At 62.9% G+C, this 25,215-nt stretch overlaps 1 protein-coding gene across 3 annotated transcripts; it reads left to right on the plus strand.

Moving 5' to 3' along the window:
* Positions 1-792: 792 nt before the first annotated feature.
* Positions 793-23,473, plus strand: OGDHL (oxoglutarate dehydrogenase L). 3 transcript variants are annotated; one of them, XM_062214415.1, is made up of 24 exons: positions 793-867; positions 2,335-2,404; positions 3,476-3,680; positions 5,843-6,013; positions 8,978-9,080; positions 9,439-9,554; positions 9,688-9,842; positions 10,424-10,570; positions 12,774-12,864; positions 13,903-14,082; positions 14,261-14,389; positions 15,354-15,533; positions 15,733-15,885; positions 16,332-16,434; positions 16,828-16,956; positions 17,598-17,748; positions 18,278-18,405; positions 19,066-19,244; positions 19,654-19,725; positions 19,842-19,967; positions 20,048-20,120; positions 21,874-22,037; positions 22,223-22,377; positions 22,943-23,473. In XM_062214415.1, coding segments are annotated over exons 2-24 (3,036 nt in total). In that variant the 5' UTR covers positions 793-867; positions 2,335-2,402; the 3' UTR covers positions 23,067-23,473. The 3 variants fall into 3 exon arrangements, with proteins under 3 accessions (XP_062070399.1, XP_062070398.1, XP_062070400.1); XM_062214416.1 differs by lacking the exon at positions 793-867 and adding an exon at positions 2,174-2,253; XM_062214414.1 differs by lacking the exon at positions 793-867 and having other exon boundaries at positions 2,160-2,404.
* Positions 23,474-25,215: the final 1,742 nt, after the last annotated feature.

The raw sequence follows: 25,215 nt of genomic DNA on the forward strand, positions 1-25,215 counted from the left end.
ATACCCCCGAGAAGTTCCCACGCAGGCTCCTGCCATTCCTCGTAGTCGGTTGTGGGACCTGGGGGTGAGGGCAGGCCAGGCCACCTCTGCCTGGCGGACGGAAGAATGTGTATCAGAGTCCACATGATCACATCACTTCTTCCAAACACTCCCTGGCAGGGAAACACAGAGAGGAGAGGGAGAGAGGGAGAGAGGTCTTCCATCTGATGGTTCAAGGCCCAGTTGGCCACAAGGGCAGGAGCTGCGCCCATCTAAAGCCAGGAGCCAGGAGTTTCTTCGATGTCTCCCACATGGGTGCAGGACTTGGGCCATCTTCTACTGCTTTCCCAGGCCACAGCAGAGAGCTGGATCGGAAGTGGAGCAGCCGGGTCTCGAACCAGCGCCCATATGGGATGTCGACACCGCAGGACAGGGAGTTAACCCCGCTGCGCCACAGCGTCGGCCCCTGACAGGGGGAACTTTTAATCACAGCCTTTCCCACTTCGCAGACCGAGAGGCGGACACTTTCGACCTGCTTACTGTCCAGGACCGTCGCTCTAGTTAAAGGACAAGGACAGTGGGATCAAGCGCGCAGCGGGGTCTGCGGCCGCTCAGCCGGTGCGGGGTCCAGCCGCGCCCTGCGCGGGCCCGAGGTGGTAGCGCTTCCCGGTGTGGCCCCTGGGCGCGAGTCGCCAGCACCGCGGACAGCGCCGGCCGCGGGCCGGGGCGGGGCATCCGCAGCGACGTCACGGCGCGCGGGGTCTCCGGGGCGCGCGCTCGCGGGCGGCGCCCACGTGACCCGCAGGACCGGCGCGGCGCGCGGCCCCTGACCCGCAGCCTCCGGACCGAGCCGCCGCCGCCGCCGCCGCGCCGACCCCCGCCCGCCCGGTGAGCGGGCGGCCCGCCCCGGCCGGCCCCTGCGCCGCCCCTCCGCCCGCCGTCTCGGGGGTCGGCCCCTCCGCTGCTCTCCTTTCCGGGGTCCCGCAGCTCTGAGCCGGCCCCGCCTGGGTGGGGGCGGGAATGAGCGTGACCTTGGCTCCGCCTCCGGCTGGCTGCGGGCTCTCCGGGGGGGACTCCAGCCACCCGAGCCCCCGGCCCTGGGCGCGCGTCCGAGCCGGCAAACGCAGGGTCGGGGAGGGACCTGCGCGGGGTCCCGGGCTGTGAGAGCCGCGCAGGTGCGGGGAGGGTGCGTGTGCGCTCCTGTGGTGCCGCGGGCAGCGCCAGGGCCTCAGGACCCCCGTGGGCGACCCCCAGTCACAGATAGGGAAACTGAGGTTCCCCGGCGTGGCAAGTGCGTGTCCCTGCTCGCGGGGATGTGGGGGGGGGAGGGGCTCACCCAGCGCACGCGCGCGTCATTAACCGATGCCAAGTGGCCCTCTGACCCCCAACCCCCGCCTGCCTGCTCTCACGGCCTTGGAACAGGCCCCATCTACCTTTGCACCTCCCCACTGCCCGGCGTCGGTGCCCGGCGTGCCAGCCTGCCCCCTGCACTGCGCCCCACCTTCCCTGTGCGTGCACAGTGCGGCTGGGATGGATTGCCCAGCAGAGCCGGTCCAATCCGCACTCAGGGCCGGAGTAGGGCTGCAGTCCAGACTTTACTGAGGCCAAGGGAGGGTCCCTAGTGGAGGGTCCCTCCCTTCCCCTCCCCTCCCCCCTCCCCCCTCCCCTTCCCTTTCTCTCCCTCTCCTCTCCTGCCCAGGCCTCCCCAGACCACCCCCAGACCTAGCGGTCAGGGGTGTATGCGCTGCTGGGATTGGGGTGGGATTGGGGCTGCTTCTAGAGCTGCCCACAGTAGCTATGCTATTCCCCTGGGGGGCTGGCTGGCTGGGGAGGGGGCTGACGTAGGGCTCCCAACTCACACTTTCCTGCTGTCTTTGTACGGGTGGGACCTGGCGGGGCTGGCCCAGGCCTCAGGGGCTACAGACTTGAGTCCTCCAGGGATCCTGTGTCTGCAGACCCTGCTGGAGTGGGGGTGGGGAGGGGTGGCCAGCTGGCCCCTCCTGCCAGGCCAGGTGAAGGCCATTGCAGCGTTCCCTGGCTGCTCCAGCCAATTGGTAAAACACTGTGTTCCCACACTGGCCCAGGCTGGAACTATCCCAGCTCTTTCCAGTTCCGGGTGGGGGTGGGGGTGGGGGTGGGGGTGGTGCGTGCACCGGCCCTTTGAGAAATCCGTGCAAGCCCCAGAAGCGGCCCAGGTGGCCCTCACTGCAGGGCCTGGCATAGCTGGCTGGTGGGGCTGGGCCTGTAGCCTGCAGCTGCTTCCAGACGTAGCAGGTGGGAGGAAGCTTGTGGGGCTCAGAGTTCTGTTAAGCTCAGTGGAACACTTTTTTTTTTTTCTAACTCTGCTGTGTTCAGACTTGCTGCTGGGTGACCCCAGGAGCCCACCTTCCGTCCACTGAGGCCCTCCCCTCCTCTCTTGGCTCATGTGAGTGTGGTGGGAGGGAGGAGGGAGGCTGCCAGGGCTGTGCTCTGCTCTGTGTGGGGCTCAGGCCCTCCCGTCCCCTCAGTGGAAGTCTCGGGGGCGGGGGGGCTGGGGAAGTGGCCCATTGGCTGAGCAGACTTTGCCAGGGGCACTGGCCCAGGGCCAGGCCCAGGGAGCCAGTTACTCCCAGAATGGAATTTTTTTTTCCTGAGTCGTGGAGCTGTGCCAGGGGCCGTACCCGGCTCTTTGGACAGAAGGGCACTCGTTGCTGTGTCCCTGCAGTGCCCAGGCTGGGGCAGTGGAGGGGGTGCACTAACAGAGGTCCCACCTGACTTGAGGTAGCTGGGATGCGCGGGCAGCAGCAGCCTCCGTGGGCCCTGCTAAGCCCCAGCCTTGCTGGGCAGCGAACCCGGGCTCTCCAGGAAAGGACAGATGATGTCATGGGGAGGGGGGGCGTGAGTTCTGGTTCTGGTTCCTGCCAGTCTGGGAGGCTGCCCAGCCTGTGTGTACCCCCTGGGCTGCTAGGTGTCCTCAGTGACATTCGTCCTGAATGTCACAGCGGACAGCCGTGGCCATGGGCCTTGGAGCCAGAGTGGCCCGCCACTGTCCCAGCAAACCTGGGGAGTTGCTGGTCACTTTTGGTCACGGTGACTGGTGGCCCAGCCGTGCCATGAGCCTCCTGAGAGTGCGTCTCTGTCTTCCCTCCCCCCTGCTTGTCCCCTCTCACTCTGCCTTTTCATCCAGCCCCTGGCAGGCTCCCTGGCTGTGAGCCCACCCCTCCTTGGGGTTGCTGCCTGCACGTACCCTGTGACCCCCCGAGTGGGCGAGCTCTAGGGCCTGGGTGGTCCAGTCTGCACCAGGCAGGGGCACTGGCAGGGAGGGAGCATGGGCAGAGCTGGGCTCCACCACTGGCAGTGACCCCAGGAGGGCTGGGAGAACATCCCATCACTGCTCCATCTCATCACTGCCTCGCCCAGGGCCACCCACCCCGTTGGACCAACAAGTGTCTGGGCGTCGGAGCCGCCCTCTGCCCCGCGCCGTGGTTTATACCTGTCCCTCATTGCCTGTGTCCAGGATGAGCCGTCTGAGGCTGCTGCCAACCCTGCTGGGGGCCCAGGCCGCCAGGCTCCTGGCCGCACCTCGTGTCCAGGTGTTGAGTTGCCGCCGCAGGTCCTCTGAGCCCCCAGCCGCCTCCCCAGGCAATAGAGGTGGAGGCGGCTCCAGTTACATGGAGGAGATGTACTTCGCCTGGTTGGAAGACCCCCAGAGTGTGCACAAGGTTGGTGCCCCTGCCCTGCCTGCTGGGGTCTCGGGGCTGGGGTGGTGGGCGGAAGCCGCCTGTGCCCACCCTAGGGTCCAGGCACGTGGACCTTGTCCAGGGAAGACCCTGTCCTCATGTTGGATGGGGACAACACCTTTGATTCCTGTTGCTGAGCCAGCAGTGGGAGGGGGTTGTGCTTGAGAGGACCTTATTGGGACCCACCCCTGCCCGCTTTCACGTCCCTGGCCACCACACCTACCCCTGTCCCTCTGTTAGCCTATGCTGTTTCGAGGTGGCCCTTGCACACTGTGTAAGTAGGGGCATATATGTTTATGAACACATCGACCTGATAAAATAAACTAAATCTGGTGGCAGGGTGAAACTGCCCCCTGTCCCCTTCCCTCACACTCTGCAGAGGAAATAGAATATGAAAGTTATGTGACCTGGCCACCTGGCTGCCTCCCAGCCCATCCTGTGTCGGCTCAGGTCCCTGCACCCCCAACTTAGCTTTCATTCCTTCTGCACGCCCGTGAGGCCTTCTGTGGGGAAACTCACTGTCGATGTAATTCTGGACTGGCCCTCCTCTACATCAGAGTGAGAGTCCAGACTCCTGCTCCGTGCAGAAGGGTTTCTGAGATCTCCCCATGGAATCAGAAGTGGAGCCAGGGCGGAACCCAGGCACTCCGATGTGGGCGTGGTGTCTTAACCAGTGGGCTAAGCACCCCTCCACGTGTGTGCGGTTTTGATGGGTGTCACCAGATTGCTTTCTGTAGGGCTGTACCGGCTGAGTCTCCACCAGTCCCGAATGGGTGTGGAAGAAAGCATACGGAACTGCCTATGCTGCTACTCTTTAAAAAAATTTATTAGGCCAGCGCTGTGGCTCACTTGGCTAATCCTCCACCAGCGGCACCAGCACCCCAGGTTCTAGTCCCGGTTGGGGCGCCGGATTCTGTTCCAGTTGCTCCTCTTCCAGTCCAGCTCTCTGCTGTGGCCTGGGAAGGCAGTAGATGTCCCAAGTGCTTGGGCCCTGCACCCACATGGGAGACCCAGGTAGACTTCCTGGCTCCTGGCTTCAGGCTGGCCCAGCCCTGGCAGTTGTAGGTATGTAGGCATGAACCAGCATCTGGAAGATCTCTCTGTCTCTCCCTCTGTGTAACTCTGCTTTTCAACTAAGTAAATCTTTAATAATTTTTTTTTATGACAGGCAGAGTTATAAAGTGAGAGAGAGACAGAGAGAAAGGTATTCCTTCCTTCCACCCATGTGGGTGGCAGGAGCCTAAGCACTTGGGTCAATCTTCTGTTGCTTTCCCAGGCACATTAGCAGGGAGCTGGATCATAAGTGGAGCAGCCAGGACTCGAACCAGTGCCCATAGGGGATGCCGGCGCTGCAGGTGGCAGCTTAACCTGCTGTGCCACAGGACCTGCTGCTTCTGCTTTTTGCATCTGCACAGAGAGTAGAGGGGCATATGTCTTCTTTGTTGTTTTCTTGACAGTAGTATCTGGGCAATATTTGTTATGCACAGTAGTAAGGACACCGTGTCATTTTTAAGACTGCCAACCTAAATACACATTCACTCGTCTCATCAGTTACCTGCTGACACCCTTTAGATTGTTTGTTCTGTCATTTTTACAACAGCCCTGCAGGGGACATCCTTGTACAGGTAGGGGTGCTTCAAAAAGTTCACGGGAAATTGAATGAACAGTTAAGTTCATTTTGGCGGCAAAACTTTGGAAGTCCACGCAGAGTATTTTCATACTGTGTATTTTCCGTGAGCTTTCTGAAAGGTCCTTGTGTGCAGATTTCAAATTTGGGGGCTCCCAAATAAACCCATTTTCCAATCGCGTTTTCCGTGAACCTTTCGAAATAACCACCATAGGCATGCGTAGGCACGCATTCTGTGTACGCACGTGTGGACACGGATTCTGTAGACTCAGTGACCAGCAGTGGAACCGCTTAGGTTCTGTCTGCTGTGTTTGCCCTGCACGGAGCCTCCTGCCGCCCTTGGGGGTGTGGGGACGTCACGCTTGAAGCCCCTGGGCTCCCCTTCCTGCCCCCCACCATAGCAGGCTGAGTCCCGAGGGGGGCTGGGCTGGGCTGGGCGCCCAGGACGGAAACCCAAAGCCGCTGTGCCTTGTAACGGGCCCTGACCTGGCTGCACCCTTGCTTCTGCCCTGCTCAGTCCTGGGACAGCTTCTTCCGGAGAGCCAGCGAGGAAGCCCCTCCTGGTCCCACCCAGTCGTCGTCTCCATCTGTCGTCCCGGAGGCCAGAGGCCTGGGCTCCGGCCGGACCAAGACCAGCAAGCTGGTGGAGGACCACCTGGCTGTGCAGTCCCTGATTCGGGCCTACCAGGTGAGGGCAGCGGGGGGAGAGGGGGGTCTCTTGCTGTCCCTCCCTGGAGAGGCCTCCCCTGAGCCCTCCGGCCGGCCGCTCAGAGCGGCCATTCCGGTGTATACCGACTTGTTTGCGCGTGTGCTGTCTCCCGGAATGTTGTGTACCCTGGGTTCCTGGAGTGAGTGTACAGGCTCACTGAACGTCCAGTGTCAACCTTGGTTAATGTCTCTTTTCTCCTTCAGCCAGGGCATTCCAAGAGCACAGGGACTGATAGACAGCAGGTGCTTAACTCGTGTTCATGGCGTGAAAGAGTAAGTTAGCAGACAGCCCGGTGCCTCCCAGCTGCTGCTTGGAGGCTGTCCCATGCCGGGTGCCTGTTCCCGGCCTTGACTGAACAGGACTGGCCGGAGGGCTGCTCTGCGTGTTCGTGGTCATGCCCTAGCAAGTGCAGTCGGCGCCATCTCCGTGGGAACCGGTGGCAGGAGGTGTTCCGTAAGGGAAACTTGACGCGCCTCTGCCGAGACCCCGTGGGAGGGAGCAGCAAGTCCCTGCAGGGCTGGGGAGCGGGGATGCACCATGGAGATGGTGCGGATGGAGGTGGGTCCCCCAGGCAGCGGGGGAGGGCAGGTGAGCCGGCCTGGGCTCCCTGCCACCTCCGAGCAGGTGAGTGTCCCTCACCCCCAAAAATGGGAGTTCCAAATTGAGCTCCGAGCGTGAAAGTTTCTGATGCCACAGTGGGAATTCCTCCCCTGAGGAGCTTCAGAGAGCTTGTGGACAGACGGAAGGAAAAGATATTTGCGTTGACCACGAACCTTTCGCAAGCCCCTTACATATGAAGCAGATGAATGTCACAGTCAGGCTTGGGTCCCCTTCCCATGATAATCTCATTAACTGTATACAAATATTCCGAAATCTGACCCCCCAAAAATCCCCCAGCGCTGCTGATCCTGAGCATTTCGGATAAGGGGCACTCAGCGCGCTGTGTTTTTCCTGGCTGGCGGAAGGAAGCAGAACGTGATCTCTCTGGGGTCTTTGACAATGAACCGGAAATACATTGGTAAAGCTCTCCTGTGCAATCCAAGGCCCTAGCTGGCGTGCAGCCCGCGGGCCCCTGGCTCTGCACTTGCTTTGTTCTGTAGCCAGGACCAAGCACTCATGAGTCTTCCCAGCAAAGTGGTTGGTTTCTGGATTCAGGCGAGTTTTGCTCTGAATTTGCCTAAGGCGGAGGAGCAGTGTGGCTGGTGGCCCAGCCTCCGTGGCCTAGCATGGGTGAGCCCCCAGCAGGAGGGCTGGGCACCTCCCCCCCCCCCAACCTCCCCAGACCAGGAGGAAACACAAAAATCCAGTTTGAGGCCTGTGTACATTGCATGGAAAAAAGTGACGTATTTTGGACCGTTGTACACGGAGAAAAGGGGAGAAGGGCTGGGGTAGTGACCTGCCACACCTGTCAACATGAGGCCCTTGTGGCCCCCCCTCCCCCCCTGCTCAGCTCCCACCTGCAGCCGGACGTTGTGAAGCAAACCCCAGAGAGCCCATTGTTTCATCCCTCCAGCCTTTCCATGCGTATTTCTAGAGATAAAGTCTCACAAGAAGATGGCACATCCCGTGCCCTCCAAAAATAGTGGCTGTGATCCTTGACGGCACTAGACGCACGGGTTCTGTCTGCCTTCTGGCTTAGGGTTTCTTCCCAGAGCTCGTCTGAAGCAAACTCCAGGATAAACCCCCAGATTGCAAGACGCTGACGGGGCTCTTACGTTTCCTGCGCTCTGGAGGTTCAGCCCTTGCCAACTTGTTTTTTGTGCAAGAAGCCAGGCTGTTTGTCCTGGAGCGTTTTTCTGAGTCTGGATTTCGCTGCCTGTGTCCCTGTGGTTGTCATTTGGCCCGTCCCCTTTTGTCACTGTGATTTCTGCACATTGGTCGTCGGCTCCGGAGGCTCAGCGGGGTGCAGTTTTGACTTTTCTTGCTTTCCGTGGTGATGGTGACGGGCACGCCAGTGTTCTGCAGCCCTGGATCCACGCGTTCATCCAAAATGCTTGGGACCACAGGGGTTTAGGTTTGGGGTTTTCCAGATTTGGGGCCATCTGTGTGTGTGTGTATAATGGGATCTCCTGGGGACAGAACCCCCTTCCAACACAAAATGCACGTGTGTTTCCTAGCCACCATCGACACGTAACTCGAAGGTGATTTTATTTATTATCAGAGCACCGGTTCAAGGGCTCTCACTGCTGAGTGGTCCAGACAAAGCTTTATGAATGTCTCCTGCAGCTCCATGTTGCTTCAGGGAATATTCTCTCAGTCTGTTGGAATAGTTCTTTCCCTGTAGCTGGACCGCTAAATGGCCGTCCACTTTTTCATTGTACTTTCAATTTTTAAAATTTAATCTCATTTTAGAGCAATGTAAAATACATGCAAGGTTCCAAAATCCAATCTTCTAAGCAGGATATATTCTGCAAAGCCTGGCATTTAACTCTGCCCATTCCTCCTCCTGTTTTTGTTTTTTTTCCTTTTCCACGTAGATAATCTTTCTTATCTTAGGATTTCTTAGGATTACTTCTTCTAATGCATATATGTATTTGTATATGAGAGAACTTTAAAAACTTCATGGGAAAATAGAATTAAGAAACAAGTTTATTTTGGTATAAAAATTTGACATCTATTTTTTAACAGACAAAATTCTTGCATAACTAAGAATTTTTTTTTAAAGACTTACTTATTAGAAAGGCAAAGTGATTAAGGGAAAGAGAGAGAGAGAGAAAGGGAGGGAAGGAGAGAGAGATCTTGTATCTGCTGGTTCACTCCCCAAATGACCACTACAGCCAGGTCTGGGCCAGGCTGAAGCCAGGAGCCAGGAGCTTCATCTGAGTCTCCCACATGAGTGTCAGGGGCCCAAATACTTGGACCATCATAAGCTGCCTTCCCAGGCTCATTGGGGATCCGTTCAGTTGGATCCCAGCCCTGCCCTGCCCTTTTCCCTTTGCCCAGATCCGGGGCCACCACGTGGCGCAGCTGGACCCCCTGGGCATTCTGGATGCGGACCTGGACTCCTTTGTACCCTCGGACTTGATCACAACCATCGATAAGTTGGGTGAGAGTCAGGCCTTGTCCTGCTGCCCTGGTAGCACCAGAGCGAGCTGCCTCCAGCGGCCGAGTGCAGGGCACCCGGGCCCTGGAGGCCCCGAGCCTGCGGTGCCTTTGGGAGCACCCAGCTCCTTCCACCCTTTGCCCACCTGCCAGAGGGGGCCACTCCCATACTTTCCTGGCTGGTGCACCTTGCTCAGCGAGTGGGAGAGGCTTGTCCCAGCCTCCATCATGGCATCAGGGGTCCGACGACTTCCTGCCCCCGAAGACAGAGGGGCCTGGAGCTTCCAGGCTTGGGCTTGCGGGGAGGGTGTGGCAGGGAGCCTCATGGACTCCACCTTGGCCCGAGCTCCCTCCTCCTGCAGCCTTCTACGACCTGCGGGAGGCTGACCTGGATAAGGAGTTCCAGCTGCCCACCACCACCTTTATCGGGGGCTCCGAGAGCACCCTCTCTCTGCGGGAGATCATCCGGCGCCTGGAGGTGAGCCCTGGCAGGTGCACAGGTGTGTGGGGGGCACACCTGACGGGGGTCTCCAGAGGAGGGAGGGCCGCTGTGCCCTCACTGTCCTGGCTGCCTGTGGAGTCCAGCTTGTCCCCCCCGCCCCCCGCCCCAGAGCACCTACTGTCAGCACATCGGCCTGGAGTTCATGTTCATCAACGACGTGGAGCAGTGCCAGTGGATCCGGCAGAAATTCGAGACGCCCGGCGTGATGCAGTTCTCCAGCGAGGAGAAGCGGACCCTGTTGGCTCGGCTGGTGCGCTCCATGAGGTCAGACCCCCGGCCCCGGCTGCAGGGAGGGCCTCCTGGTGCCAGGTGCCCCGGGCCCGGGTGTGTGACCGCAGGGGGACGCTCTGAGCAAACGCAGAGGGACAGGATGTGGCTGCGGCAATGCTTGGACACAAAGCTGTCCCTGGTATGGAGTGGGCACCTCCTGGCTCTGCCCGCTGGGTCCTCCATGCTGGGTCTGCCCAGGACAGTAGGGGCTTCAAGGAGCACCCAAGTGGCCTCTTCAGCGCAGCATGAGCTGGAGTTTGAGTCCAGCTGGGAAGGGGTCCTTAGAGCATGGCGTGAGGGCCCTTGGCAGTGTGGGCAGGTGGGCAGCGGGCCGAGAGGGGTGGAAATGACTTGTCGGAGACACGTGGCCATGAAGAGGAGGGGGTGGCTGCTGGAGCAGGTGTGGGCTGAGGTCTGCGGTTCAGCTGGGAGGACCTCAGCCTCCCTCCGTCCTGGGTTCCCTGCAGGGTGGGGGTGGCCCTGGGCTGTGCAGGACATGGGTGGTGTGTGGCTTGCTGTGTCCCGGGCACCAGCTGTGTCCCACTCCATTGCTTCCTTCCTCTTCTCGCACGCAGATTTGAAGACTTCTTGGCCCGGAAGTGGTCCTCGGAGAAGCGGTTTGGCCTGGAGGGCTGTGAGGTCATGATTCCCGCCCTGAAGACCATCATCGACAAGTCCAGCGAGATGGGCATCGAGAACGTTATCTTGGGGATGCCACACAGGTGGGCCCCCGCAGCCGTGTCCTTGCGCCAGGCCCAGCAGACAGGCAGAGATCAGAGCAGGGGTGTTGGTAGGACCCGGGCTCAGAGGCAGGTGGCCCAGAAAGTTCTCAGAGTCCCTGGGCCTGGCCTGCCCGTCCCAGAAAGAGCCAAGTGCTTGGCCAGAGCTCCAGGGGCCAGGACTAGGCAGATTCTCCCAGGATCCCATTCCTTCTGGCCTCATGGCCAGAATTTCACAAAGAGGTTCAGGATGCTTCTTGAGGGTTCCCAGGACAAGGGGGTGTGGAGGGGTGTGGAGGGAAGGCAGGGCCTAGGCAGCTGGCCCTGGGGTGGCCTTCCTGGGAGGGAGCTCCCCGGAGGTGAGCCGAGGGGCTCCGTCCTGGCTACAAGCCATCTGCCTATTTCCTCTGACCTTGGAGAAGACTCAGGGGGGCGGCCCCATCTGAGCCAGAGTCTGTGGGCTCTTAGGGAGTCCAGCCTGGCTGGGGGCGCCCACGGTGGCCCAGGGCCTGTTGAAAAGGCCACTGAGGATGCGCTGAGCGGCTGTGACCAGGGAGCTGATGCTGTCGGGCCAAGCCCAGGGCTGTGTCAGCTCAAGGGGGTCCCTGTCCCGTGGGGTTTGTCGGTCACCAGCTCTGTGCTCTGGGGGGCCTGCAAATGCCCAGAATCTGCTCAGAGAGTCAGGCAGAGCTGGCCGGGGGCCCACAGCAGCAAGGAGAGGATGGCGCCTGGCGGGCAGGGGTGGTGCAGGTGGGGCGGCACCAGGCCCGTGGGCTGGGGCTGGGCAGCCGTTCAGTCTGAGGGGAGGGGGCCCTGGGGCTGGAGGCTTTGCCCAAAGGACTGAGGGTGCTCTCAGGGCTCCTGCAAGCCTGTGCTATGGGGGAGGGGCTGTCCTTCCCCAGGGGAGCTACGTGGACCAGGTCTGTGCAGGCCTGGGTCCCCGCCCACCATGCTGGTTCCAGGGGGTTCAGATGTGCAGGGCCCGGGGTTGGGTGGCCTGGTGCCCAGTGAGAGTGCAGCCCCTCTGCTCCAGGGGCTCAGGCGGGCGGGGCCCGGGGTTGTGGGGCTGGTGAGAGTGCAGCCCCTCTGCTCCAGGGCTCAGGTGGGCGGGGCCCGGGGTTGGGGGGCTGGTGAGAGTGCAGCCCCTCTGCTCCAGGGGCTCAGGTGGGCGGGGCCCGGGGTTGGGGGCTGGTGAGAGTGCAGCCCCTCTGCTCCAGGGGCTCAGGCGGGCGGGGCCCGGGGTTGGGGGGCTGGTGAGAGTGCAGTCCCTCTGCTCCAGGGGCTCAGGTGGGCGGGGCCCGGGGTTGGGGGGCTGGTGAGAGTGCAGCCCCTCTGCTCCAGGGGCTCAGGTGGGCGGGGCCCGGGGTTGGGGGCTGGTGAGAGTGCAGCCCCTCTGCTCCAGGGGCTCAGGTGGGCGGGGCCCGGGGTTGTGGGGCTGGTGAGAGTGCAGCCCCTCTGCTCCAGGGGCTCAGGTGGGCGGGGCCCGGGGTTGGGGGGCTGGTGAGAGTGCAGCCCCTCTGCTCCAGGGCTCAGGCGGGCAGGGCCCGGGGTTGGGGGGCTGGTGAGAGTGCAGCCCCTCTGCTCCAGGGGCTCAGGTGGGCGGGGCCCGGGGTTGGGGGGCTGGTGAGAGTGCAGCCCCTCTGCTCCAGGGGCTCAGGCGGGCGGGGCCCGGGGTTGGGGGGCTGGTGAGAGTGCAGCCCCTCTGCTCCAGGGGCTCAGGTGGGCGGGGCCCGGGGTTGGGGGGCTGGTGAGAGTGCAGCCCCAATGCTCCAGGGGCTCAGGTGGGCGGGGCCCGGGGTTGGGGGGCTGGTGAGAGTGCAGCCCCTCTGCTCCAGGGCTCAGGCGGGCGGGGCCCGGGGTTGGGGGGCTGGTGAGAGTGCAGCCCCTCTGCTCCAGGGGCTCAGGTGGGCGGGGCCCGGGGTTGTGGGACTGGTGAGAGTGCAGCCCCTCTGCTCCAGGGGCTCAGGCGGGCGGGGCCCGGGGTTGTGGGACTGGTGAGAGTGCAGCCCCTCTGCTCCAGGGGCTCAGGTGGGCGGGGCCCGGGGTTGGGGGGCTGGTGAGAGTGCAGTCCCTCTGCTCCAGGGGCTCAGGCGGGCGGGGCCCGGGGTTGGGGGGCTGGTGAGAGTGCAGTCCCTCTGCTCCAGGGGCTCAGGCGGGCGGGGCCCGGGGTTGGGGGGCTGGTGAGAGTGCAGTCCCTCTGCTCCAGGGGCAGGCTGAACGTGCTGGCCAACGTGATCCGCAAGGACCTGGAGCAGATCTTCTGCCAGTTTGACCCCAAGCTGGAGGCAGCGGACGAGGTGGGTGGCGCACCCTGGACCCTGCCGGGCGGCCGAAGCAGGGCAGACAGGGCCTGGAGCTTCCGGGCTGTTAACCCACTGTTAGCTCCTTCCGCCTTTGCCAGTGCTAGGAGCGCGAACGTGATTTCACTTTAATCCAGTTCTCTGTTGTGAATTCAGTAGCTTTGCACGTGATTTTGAAGCCTCTGTATTTCCTTCTCCGGAAATGCCCCTGGATGGCTGTGGCTTGTTCTCTGTGGGTTATTATTGTTTTTTCCTTTTTGAACTTGGGCTTACTGATTTGTAGAGGCGCTGGGCACAAGAGGGAGTTCGCCCTTTGCCTGCCTTTGTCACATGAGTATTTTTCCTCAGCTCTATTTCTTTCCCCCAAGTCTGCCTGCATTAGCTTTCCCCCGTGGCAAACTTGCTGTTCCCACCGTCCTGCCTCGGGTGGTCTCTGGGCCGGGGGTGTTGTCTGGAAAAAGTCAAGCCTTCCCTCCTCCTGCTGGGCCCCCCACCCCGCCCCGATGCCACCATGGCTCCGTCCACTCCATGTGCGCTATGGAGGGCTGATGATATCACACAGACCAAGAGAGGGGAAGGGTTAGGGGGAAGGGTAGGGGTAGGATTAGGATTAGGGGTAGGGGTAGGGGTAGGGCTGTAGGGTTAGGGTTACCCTGGTATGGGGAGTGAGGTAGGGATTCAGCTCTGGTATTTTTCTAGGGGCCTGGCCAGGGGTCCCAGTACCACTGGGAGCCGTCCGTCATTGCCTGCCCTTGCGGCCACTGGATGCTGTGGTCCCTGGGGCCTCTGTGGTACCCGCCCACACCATGGCCAGCCATGCCAAGAGCATGGCCCTTGATGGTGCACAGGGACCTCTGATGAGCCAAGGCCCCTGAGAAACTTGCCTGCCTGCCTTTGCCTGGAGCAGCCGGAAGGGGGCGGGCCAGGGGCAGCACAGCGGTGTTTGTCCCAGCGAGGGGCTTGGGTGTCCTCCTGTGCCTCCCCCTGCCTGCTATAGGATGGGGCGGGCTCCTCACAGCCCGACTCGACCTTCAGGGCTCTGGGGACGTCAAATACCACCTGGGCATGTACCACGAGAGGATCAACCGCGTCACCAACAGGAACATCGCTCTGTCCCTTGTCGCCAACCCCTCCCACTTGGAAGCTGTGGACCCCGTGGTGCAGGGCAAGACCAAGGCCGAGCAGTTCTACCGCGGGGATGCCCAGGGCAGAAAGGTGAGCTTGCGGGGGTCAGGGGCACGCCGGGGTTTGGGCCTCCAGGGATGGGATACCCAGGAGCTGGGCCCCGAAGGGTGGCCCAGGCCCCAAGTCTCCACCCACAGCCCCGGGGCCAGGGCTAGCCTGCAGAGGCTGGACCCCAGGTGCCCCTCCTGGTTCATGCTGTGCCCTGCAGGTCATGTCCATCTTGGTCCACGGAGATGCTGCCTTTGCCGGCCAAGGTGTGGTCTATGAGACCTTCCACCTGAGCGACCTGCCCTCGTACACCACCAACGGCACTGTGCACGTCGTGGTCAACAACCAGGTGCGGGCATGGCGCCATGCAGGATGGCAAGAGGGGGGCGGCCCTGGTTCTCGGTCCCTGCTGTGCCGCTCGCTCCCGGGTGCCCTCGCCCTCAGGCAGGGTCCCGTCTGTGGCCTGTGTGATGTCATCAGCCCTCCATGGCCACAGGGCTGTACTTGTGGTTTATGCACCTGCTGCAGAGTCAGCCAGGCTCAGGTGGAGAATGCCTCCCTACCGCTCCTCTCCCCGTCCCCCCGCCCCTCACCACCTGGTGTCCCGCATTGTCACCTGCAGGTGATTTAAGGGGGAGGGGGCGCTGATAGGGTACTTTTCAATACGACCCTGTTTCACACAGCATCCGCAGTCTGCTATCCTCGGAGGGGTCCTGGGCACGTGCCCTCCCCGCGGATGCTGGCATCCTGGAGGTTTTGTGGGATGCAAGGAGTGAGTGTGTCACACACAGCCATCAGGAGGCCGGCTGTGTGGCGGGCTGTTCCCTGCCCCAGCCCTGCAATGAGACGAGGCAGGGCTAGTGGGCAGATCTTGGGGCTGGCGCTTTGAGCCTGGTGCAGGTCTCCGGGGTCAGGAGAGGCTGCATTAGCTGCCTCACGTGCATGAAGTTTCATCTTCTAGAAGAACCCTGTGGGCAGGACCTTAACAAGCGCGTTGCACAGCCGAGGACGTGAGGCTTTGGGCATTGAAGGTCGCACGAGCAGCAGCTGGTGGGACTGGGCTTTTCCCCGGCCTGTGTTCCTCGCCCTCAGTGAGTGGATGAGGCCTACGGTTAGGGTTTAGGGTTTCAGGTTTCCGGTTAGAGCCTGCAGGACTGTCCCTGGGGCTGTGGGAGCTGCTGCTGCGTCTCACTGGACAGTCACCCCTTTGCACCCCATGTACCTTCTGGGTGTCCTTGACCCTCTGAGGCCAGCACTGTCCGTGGGGGCCCTAAGTAATGGAGAGGCATGGCCGGCTGCTGTCACCCCCACAGATCGGCTTCACCACGGACCCCCGCATGGCCCGCTCCTCCCCGTACCCCACCGACGTGGCCCGGGTGGTCAATGCGCCCATCTTCCACGTGAACGCCGACGACCCGGAGGCTGTAATCTACGTGTGCAGCGTGGCAGCCGAGTGGAGGAACACCTTCAACAAAGACGTCGTCGTGGACCTGGTGGGTGTGGGGGCCGCGGCCGGGGCAGGGGCCTGGGGGGCCCGTCCCCCCTGCGAGCAGAGCCAGCCAGGCCTTCGGCACCCAGGGCCAAGCGCGCGGGTGCCCCCGGGTGGGCGGTTACAGGGTGCCATTGGGCGTCACAGGGGATGTGCCCAGTGGTGCGGTGGTGCCCCTCCCCCCCTCCCCTCCCCCTCTGCAGGTGTGCTACCGCCGGCGGGGCCACAACGAGATGGACGAGCCCATGTTCACGCAGCCGCTCATGTACAAGCAGATCCACAGGCAGGTGCCCGTGCTCAAGAAGTACGCCGACAAGCTCATCGCCGAGGGCACCGTCACGCTGCAGGAGTTCGAGGTGGGCAGGCGGCCGCGCGCACGCATGCCTGAGCCTCCGACAGAGGGCTGGGCGCTGAGGGCTTAAAGAAGTAGCCAGGAGGGCCCTCCATTGTCAGATACAACCAACGCTGTGGTTACAGCGGGGTGGGATGCAGTGCGTGCTGGGAAGTAGGGGACGCCCAGCTCGGGGCAGGACTCCGGGAAGGCTTCCTGTAGGAAGCAGCCTTCAGTTGGTTTTGTTCCCAGTTATCTGGGGTCGTTTTGGTGCTCTCACTGTTGGGGGGCTCTGAGGGCGAGGACTGTGAGTCTTTGCTGGGTCTCCCCGGGCCCCTTACTGAGAGCACATGGGCTCCGCCAGCCTTGGGGCCCCCTGACCTCTGGGCCACGGAGACCTAGAACGTGGTGAGGGAGTAAGGCGCCTGAGCCTCGCTGTTGGCTCTGCGCGTCCCTTCGCCCCGATGGCAGGAGGAGATCGCCAAGTACGACCGCATCTGTGAGGAGGCCTACGGCAGGTCCAAGGACAAGAAGATCCTGCACATCAAGCACTGGCTGGACTCCCCCTGGCCCGGTGAGCGTGCCGCGGCTGGCCCAAGGCCAGGGCTCTGCCCTGCGCCCTTCCTGCAGTTGGATGCCGGCAGGGGAGAGCAGCGCTGATGCTGCCTGGGACCCATGCACTCCGCTGCTTCCCGTAGAGGGAGGGCTGTGTGGGGGTGGGGAGGGGGCGGAGACAGCTCCAGGGGTGGGCACGTGTGGGCTGGGGGCAGGGTGGGCCAGGCGGGACCCCAGGGCCAGGCGAGGGTATTGGGCAAGTGGAGGAGCTGCAGCTGGCATTGTTCAGCTGCCTCTGGTCCCACGGGCAGGCTTGGGGCGAGTTGGGGACTGTGGATGCCAGAGGCTGCAGGCTCTCGGTGCCGGGCGGGGGTCAGGGTTGGAGCCCCCACAGAGCCTCTGTCCCTCGCAGGTTTCTTTAATGTGGACGGGGAGCCCAAGAGCATGACATGCCCGGCCACGGGCGTCCCCGAGGACGTGCTCACCCACATCGGTGGCGTGGCCAGCTCTGTGCCCCTGGAGGACTTCACCATCCACACGGGTGAGGGCCGGGGGCTGTGTTCCCCACGCAGCTGGCCTGGGCTCCTGGAGCCTTGTGGGTGCCCCTGGGAGGGGTCCATGGTGAGGGCTTCTGTCAGGGTGGGCATGAGGCGGTGGGCAAGTGCAGACGGCACAGACTTGAGGGGTGCCAGGGACAGGCTTCCATTGGCAAGGGCTTCTCGGGGGTGGGGCCTAGGATGTGGGCAGGACTCTGCGGGCCCGTGGTGGACTGGATGGACCCAGGGTGTCCCCACCCCTGCGGGATGGGCCTGGATGCCCGAGGGGTGGTCGTGGAGTGCATCCCCAGCCGTGGGTACCGTGGCTTCTGACAGCATGGGCCTAGGGGCCTGGGTTCAAGTCCAGGTGCCTTGATAGCTGTGTGCCCTTGAGAAAAATCTTTCCCTCAGTCTTCTCTCCTGGAGAATGAGGGCAGTCGGCCTCCCCTCTGTGGCCCAGGCAGATGCTGGCTGGGTGGTGCTGGCTCCTCCTTCCTGAGGGGCGGGCTGGCCAGCTCACCACACTGGGGGAGGCTGGGGAAGAGGCAGGGGCCTGCTGCCTGGGGCTGTGCTCTGCGCACTGAGTGGAGCGGTCCCAGGCGTGTTGCCGCCCCGTGGCCCTCAGGCCAGCCCCTCCCCTCTGCAGGCCTCGCCCGCATCCTTCGGGGCCGAGCCGACATGACCAGGAAGCGCACGGCGGACTGGGCGCTGGCGGAGTACATGGCCTTCGGCTCCCTGCTCAAGGAGGGCATCCACGTGCGGCTCAGCGGGCAGGACGTAGAGAGGGGCACGTTCAGGTGAGGCCCGAGCGAGCCAGGGGCCCTGGCCCCGTGGACACTGGCCTGGTCCCCGCAGGGCCCTCCGGGGAGCTCAGTGGGGGCACTCCAGGAGGGCCTGTGACCCAGACAGCACCGTCCCAGGCCAAGGCCCCAGGGGCCACGAGACGTCCTGTGTGCCTCCCGCGGGGCCAGTGCCTAGCACCGACCACTGGGCCTGAGCCGTTGGCAGATCCCGACCCAGCTCAGGGTGACTGCTGAGCCTGGCTGGGGCAGGGGTCCGGCCTCAAGGTCCCCTCACTGTGCCAGCCTCTCTGAGCTCAGGCCAGGGCAGGGAGAGGCCACAACTCGTCATTCTTATTCCAGGACTCCCTGGTGCACTGTGTGCAGACAGCAGCCTGCAGGGGTGGGGCCAGGGAGGCAGCCTGGGGTGGAGGTGGGGCCCAGATGGCTCCCAGCCCCCTGCCGCCTGCTCTCCTGCTCCGGTGAAGTGGCTGGGGGCCAGCCCACCTGCCTGCCCACCAGCCCCTCCCCACTCTGTCTCTCCCAGTCACCGGCACCACGTTCTCCACGACCAGGAGGTGGACCGCAGGACATGCGTCCCCATGAACCATCTGTGGCCCGACCAGGCACCCTACACCGTGTGCAACAGCTCGCTCTCGGAGTACGGAGTCCTGGGTGGGTCAGAGCCGTGCCCGCAGGCCAGCCGGGGCCAGAGCTGTGCCGTGGAAGGCCAACCTCAGGCCCGGGGTGCCTGGGGCTCAGGATGGCCCCCAGGGATGGTGGTTGGGCTGCCCCTGGCTGCGGTCACGGTGGGTAGGGGGGATGCTCCTGTCCTGTCTGTGCCCTCAGGGGTCCCGGGCTCTGTCTGTGTCCTGCTTGTCTGAGGCCTGTCCCATGACACTAGCCCCATGGACACAGACCAGAAGCCCAACAGGGGCCACGGTGGACATAGCCAGTGACTGGTCCCCAGCCTGACCCAGCCGCTGTGCAGCCGGCTCATGCCCCCTCCACCTGCCCGGGGACAGCGGCCAGGGCATCTCTGCAGCTCTCTGTGGGGACAGGGGTCTTGGCAGATGGTCCCTGCTGCCTCCCCAGGGTATCTTCGGGCTTAGCCTCTGAGCCACATAAGGATGAACTTGACCATGTGTGATGCCAGGGCTGAGGGGGGCATCCCTGGGCCTATCACCAGCTCCAGGAAGGGAAGGAATTCTCCGGGCTCTCCCTGGCCTGTGGGGGAGGCTGGGTGGGGAGGAAGGCCTGGGTGGGGAGTGCCCAGGAGTCCCTGCCGCTTGGGGACAGTGTGCAGTAAGCTCTGGGTCGGTGTCTTCTGTTCAGGCTTTGAGCTCGGCTACGCCATGGCCAGCCCCAACGCCCTGGTGCTCTGGGAGGCCCAGTTCGGGGACTTCCACAACACGGCCCAGTGCATCATTGACCAGTTCGTCAGCACCGGGCAGGCCAAGTGGGTGCGGCACAACGGCATCGTGCTACTGCTGCCCCACGGCATGGAGGGCATGGTGAGGCCTGCGGCGGGCCGGGGGAGGCGGGTGGGCACTGGGCACCCGGGCCTGCACCCCCGATGACGACGCTCCTGCCGGCGGGCGAAGCAGCTGGCACGTGGGAGAGCCAGGCGTGGTGTCAGACCCCCGTGTCTCCGCTGGTCCAGTACCTGCAGAGCGTGGCCCCACTTTGCAGAGAAGAGACTGAGGCACAGAGAGGGGGAGTGGCTCGCCCAAGGTCACGCAGCCAGCAGCTGGGATTGGTGCCTGTGCTGCACGGGCCCTTCCCCAGCCCCCATCCTCTGTGCCGTCACCTGTGGGGCAGAGGGCAGGCCCGAAGGCTGTGCCCTTGTCCCGCCTCCCCCGGGAGGCCCCGGCCCCGGGGGTCCCTGCAGGGCCAGCCAGGGCATCTGACGTTGGTTTTCAGGGCCCCGAGCACTCCTCCGCGAGGCCTGAGAGGTTCCTGCAGATGAGCAACGACGACTCGGACGCCTACCCCGTGAGTGCCGCCCACTGGCTGCCAGGACTGGGGCGGGCCTGGCCGTGCCTGCAGGGCTCCGGTGGGCCGTGGGCCCAGCAGCCGGCCGACCCCTCCCACCGGCCTGCCCCCGGCAGGTGTTCAGCAAGGACTTCGAGGTGAGCCAGCTCTATGACTGCAACTGGATCGTGGCCAACTGCTCCACCCCTGCCAGCTACTTCCACATACTGCGCCGGCAGATCCTGCTGCCCTTCCGCAAGCCGGTGAGCCACCCGCCCCTGCTGGGGAGGGGAGCCCGGGCCAGGCAGGGCAGCCGAGAGCCGGCCCCATGTCTCCCTTCCAGCTCATCATCTTCACACCCAAGTCGCTGCTGAGACACCCGGATGCCAAGTCCAGCTTTGACCAGATGGTTTCCGGTGCGTCCCAGGCCAGCCCCCTTCCCGCCTCCCCTCTCTCTGGGCCCCAGCCCCCTCCAGCCATCGCTGCTGTGGTCACCTGCTCAGGACTGCAGAGCCCAAGGAGGATGTCGGGGCCCCTCAGTAGGGCTGGCCTGGCTGTGCACAGGGGGTTCAGAGGCAGGAGGCCGGCAGAGGGCTGCACTGAGTATCATTCATTCATTCATTCATTCATCTTTTTTTGGAAGTGGAATATCTTATGTTCCCTCTTCTGTTTATTTGCTATATTTTTTTTCAGCAGATAAATACTTTGTAGCTTTCTATAGTTTTTGACTGTTTTCATCTTGCTCTTTCCCATAATTTTTTTTTTAAGATTTATTTATTTGGGGCCAGTGCTGTGTCATAGCAGGTAAAGCCATTGCCTGTGGGGTCGGCATCCTGTATAGGCGCCGGTTATTGTCCCGGCTGCTCCACTTCTGATCCAGCTCTCTGCTAATACACCTGGGAAAGCAGCGGAAGGTGCTCCAGCCATTGTGGCCATATGAGGAGTGAACCAGTGGATGGAAGACCTCTCTCTCTGTTCCTCTCTGTAACTCTGACTTTCAAATAAATAAATAAATCTTTTAAAAATTTATTTATTTGAAAGGCAGAGCTACACAGAGAGAAAGAGGGGCAGAGAGAGAGAGAAGAGAGGTCTTCCATCCACTGGTTCACTCCTGAATTGGCCACAACATCCGGAGCTGCACCAATCTGAAGCCAGGAGCCAGGAGTTTCTTCCTGGTCTCCCACGTGGGTGCAGGGGCCCAGGGACTTGGGCCATCTTCTGCTGCTTTCCCAGGCCATTTCCCAGTGGAGCACCCGGGACTCGAACCGGTGACCATATGGGATGCCGGCACTGCAGGCGGCAGCTGCGCCAGCCCCCATTCATCCCTCTTAAGCCAACACATCTTTGTAGCTCTGGGGACCAGGCGCCCCCACCCCCAGGAGCTCTCAGCCTCATTTACCTGGGCCTTGGGGGTCAGTTGAAGCACCTGCATGAGGGAGGGCCAGGTGTGAGGCTGGCAGAGCTGAGGGGACCCAGGCCGCGTGTTGAGAGCGGGGAGAGGAGCAGAGCCAGCTAGGAAGGCCACAGCGGCCGGGACAGGTGTTGGCCTCTCACCTGTGTGTGTCAGGGTGTCTCTGGTGTGGAGACATTCGGAGCTGGCTGTCGGGCCCGGGGGCCGCTGGGTTGACCGTCTGGTGCTGGCGTTTCTCCTGGGGGCCTGGCAGCCGCTGCCCGCTGTGCCTGCGTGCTCACCTGGGGATGTGGGGACGCCGCAGTGGCCTCCCAGTGGGCTTTGCGGCAGGCTTGCCCGGGCAGCTGGCGCGTGGTGTGAGCTCAGGAGAGACAACCCAGCGGGGCTTTGAGGATGGGGCTAGGCCGCGGGGCTGGGAGAGGGGGAGTGTGGCAGGCCTCCTTAGTCAGCTGCTCGCCTCCAGGCTTGGGGACTTGGGGACGGGGAGGCGGGGCTGCACGGGGGAGGTGGGCACGGCTGGAGGGGCAGGTCTTGGGCAAACGGTGGTGCTGCCAGAGGGGCCCACCCCACCCAGCCCTTGTCTCCCCCTGTCCCCGCGACACCTCAGGATGTCCCCTGCACCCGGCTCCATCTCTGTCCGAGCCATGGCCCAAGCCTGGCGTTAGTCTTGGTGGCCCGGGGGAGCGTAGGGATGCGAGGCGTGGGCACCTCAGCCCCGCTGGCTCCTGCTACCCCCGCTGTGCCCTGTCGCTCCCTAGGGACCAGCTTCCAGCGGGTGATTCCTGAGGACGGGGCCGCGGCGCGTGCTCCCGGGCAGGTGCGGCGACTCATCTTCTGCACGGGAAAGGTGTACTACGACCTGGTGAAGGAGCGCAGCGGCCGGGGCCTGGAGGAGCAGGTGGCCATCACACGCCTGGAGCAGGTGTGCCCTGGCAGTGCGACAGGCGAGGGAGCATCCCCAGCCCTGACTCAGGGCAGCGTGCTGGGCTGGGGCCAGGCTGGGCTGGGGCATTGTGGGGGCCCTTAACAGGTGTCCTGGGCGACCTGGACGGGGCGTCCTGGGCGGGTAGCCCTACCCTTCGGGCCACCCCCGCTTTTCCTCCGCAGATCTCGCCATTCCCCTTCGACCTGATCAAGCAGGAGGCCGAGAGGTACCCGGGCGCCGAGCTGGTGTGGTGCCAGGAGGAACACAAGAACATGGGCTACTACGACTACATCAGCCCCCGCTTCCTGACCATCCTCGGCCGCACCCGGCCCATCTGGTACCCGCCGGGGACCGGCTCTGTGCACTCCGCCCACCAGCGGCGCCAGCACCCCTGCGGGCCCGCAGCCTCCTGCTTCATTCTCGGGCCTGAGGCTCCTCATCCCTGCAGCAGGGCGATGAGGAGTTAGAGCTGACGCTTGCAGAGAGCCCGGGAGCTGCCTGGCACGTAGTAGGTGCTCAGTGTGCAGCGTGTTCAGCAGCCACGATGGCTGTCTTGGCGAAGTGGGGAGAGGGGCGCTCCGGGCTCGGAGCTGCCTCGGCCCCTACAGCCTTTGGTTGTGGCCCCATTTGCTGTCCTCGTGGGCAGCGTCATGGAGGAGACAGTGGCTCCCTAGCCCATGGCTGGGTGACAAGGTTCGTCCAGGCCCCGTGGCTCTCAGCAAGAGCGGTGCCCAGGTGGGCAGATGGGTCCTGCGGCCGTGTCCACCTCCTTGGAGGCGTGTGCTGTGCAGCCCTGGAGAGGGGGTGTGGTGAGGCCAGGCACGCCCTAGTAGTTCTAGAATGTTCCCCCAGCTGCCCAGATCTTTCTGGAATGTCCTTAGCTACCTCTCCGCCTCCTGCAGGTATGTCGGCCGTGACCCAGCTGCCGCACCTGCCACAGGAAATAGGAACACTCACCTGGTGTCTCTGAAGAAGTTTCTGGACACTGCCTTCAATCTCCAGGCCTTTGAGGGCAAGACGTTTTAGGGCCGGGCAAGGCCTGCCGGGGGTCTCTCTGTGGGGTCCGGTTGAGAGAGGGAGGGGACAGCTCCTGCCCAGGAGAGGTGCTGCCAGGGCCCCAGGAGCCAGGCCAAAGAGTAGACCCTGCACTGTAGTTATTTCAGAATCTGGGACTGGCCCAGCCACGGCAGCCACGGGTGGGACCGGAAATGCAGTGGATTGCAGCAGGCTGGTGTCTGAGTGGATCGTGGCGCGCGGCCCACAGATGATCCTGGAAGTGCCCAAGTGCTCCCTGGCAGGAGAGGTCCCCCCCCCCCCCCGGTGGAACGGAGTTCTAGAGCGTTCTCCCGGCTGCCCGGATCTTTCTGTCCGTATTGTCGTGGCTGGAGTTGGCCTCCGGGAGCCAGGCCGCCGCCCGCGTCCTCGCTTTGCTGTGGCTGGAGTCGGCCTCCGGGAGCCAGGCCGCCGCCCGCGTCCTCGCTTTGCTGTGGCTGCGGGGGGGCCTCTGAGGTGCCGCTGGAAGTCGTGACGCCAGCAGTAACCGGCGCGTCCATCGCGTGCGGCTCACAGACGCCCACATCACAGAGAAATAAAGAGAATGAAAGACACAGACTCGCTGTCATTGTTCGTGCCAGGGAGTGGGGGCAGGGCGCTGGCCCAGAGAGGGCAGGGGTGGCGGAGGAGGGTCAGGGGGCTGCTGCGTGGGCCGGGTTTCCCAGGCAGTCACGTCTTCGCTCTTCTTCAGCCCTTTGCTGGTTCTGCTTTGCCCCAGGATGCTGGCAAAGCGACAGCAGGGGTTGCTTTGCTTGCTACAAACCATTGGTCCATTTGCCTACCCAAGGTACTTCTTCTGTGCCTGTGGGGTAGAGGATTGGGTGGGCTTCTGTGTGCTGGCTCGAAGACTTAATTCCCTGAGTCAGGAGTTACACTGGAGCTAAGTGCAAAGGCTTTGGCAGTCAGGGAAGGCTGCCTGGAGGAAGCGTCCCACAGAAGGCTGGAGACCCTGAATTACTGCAGACTGGGGAGGGCACCTAGGGGGGACAGCAGCCTGAGGGTGGACGGGACGGTGTTGAGCTCCTCAGCTGCAGGTACAGTTTGCTGGGGTACTTTGTGTGATGTAAAGTGAAAATAATTACAGCTGGGGTTTCCCAGGTGTCGTCTGCTGGACATTTGGAGTTTGTGTCAATGGCCTTTGACCTTCATCCGGGCTTTGCATGTTGGGAATGCACCTGTCTCATAGGTTCAGAGAGTTGTCTGCCCAAGGCCATGTGTGACGGAGGGGCTGGTCATGGACTTGGCCTCGGTGCACAGGCCATGCTGCTTCCCTCGGGCGAGCCCTGCTGGCAGGGGTAGGGGTGCGGCCGGCGAGGCACCCGGGCTGGCAGACTCAGAGTTGGGGGTGGGGTGCAGCCCGCCCATGGCCCGTGCCGCCCCTCACTGCTGGGGCAGGAAGGCTGCAGACAGGCTGTGAGGGGCAGTGCCCTCAACTCACAGACCCGGGGAAAAGCAGCCCCATGGAGGCACCCAGCCCTGGGCAGCCGGGAGCCTACGGGGCAGCAGAGGCCCTGGTGACTTCCGAGGGCGGGGGCGGGGGGTTGCTGCCGGGAAGCTGTCACCACACAGACGCCAGTCAGGGTCAAGGGCGCCTCGGCGGGGTTGTGGGAGTGCAACTCAGAGATGAGTTTATCTCTGGGCAACAAATCCCTGAAATCCGGGCTCACAAGGGAGCCTCAAGACAATCGTGAGGTTGCCTGTTGTGGAAAACATGGATTTGAAAGCTTTTTGCACCAAAATAAAATTATAATTCCATTTTACAATTATTTTTATTTATTTGAAAGGTAGAGTTAGAGAGGTCGTCCATCTGCTGGTTCACTCCCCAGATGGCCACAATGGCCAGGGCTGGACCAGGCTGAGGCCAGGAGCCTGGAGTTCAATCTAGATCTCCCACGTGGGTGCAGGGTTCTGGGCACTGGGCCCCCTTCCGCTGCTCCCCCAGGTGCGGAAGCAGGGAGCTGGATCAGAAGTGGAGCACTTGGACAGCATGCTGGCCTCGACGCCGGCCTCTTAATTCCATTTTCATTAAAGTTCTGAAGTGCCTTCAAATCGAGAAACTACCAAATACTGCCCAAAGGAGAGCCTCCCTAGATGGGAGAGTAACAGGACAGACAGGCTGAGA

Source organism: Lepus europaeus, chromosome 17 (assembly GCF_033115175.1).
Source record: "Lepus europaeus isolate LE1 chromosome 17, mLepTim1.pri, whole genome shotgun sequence".
NCBI lineage: Eukaryota > Metazoa > Chordata > Mammalia > Lagomorpha > Leporidae > Lepus > Lepus europaeus.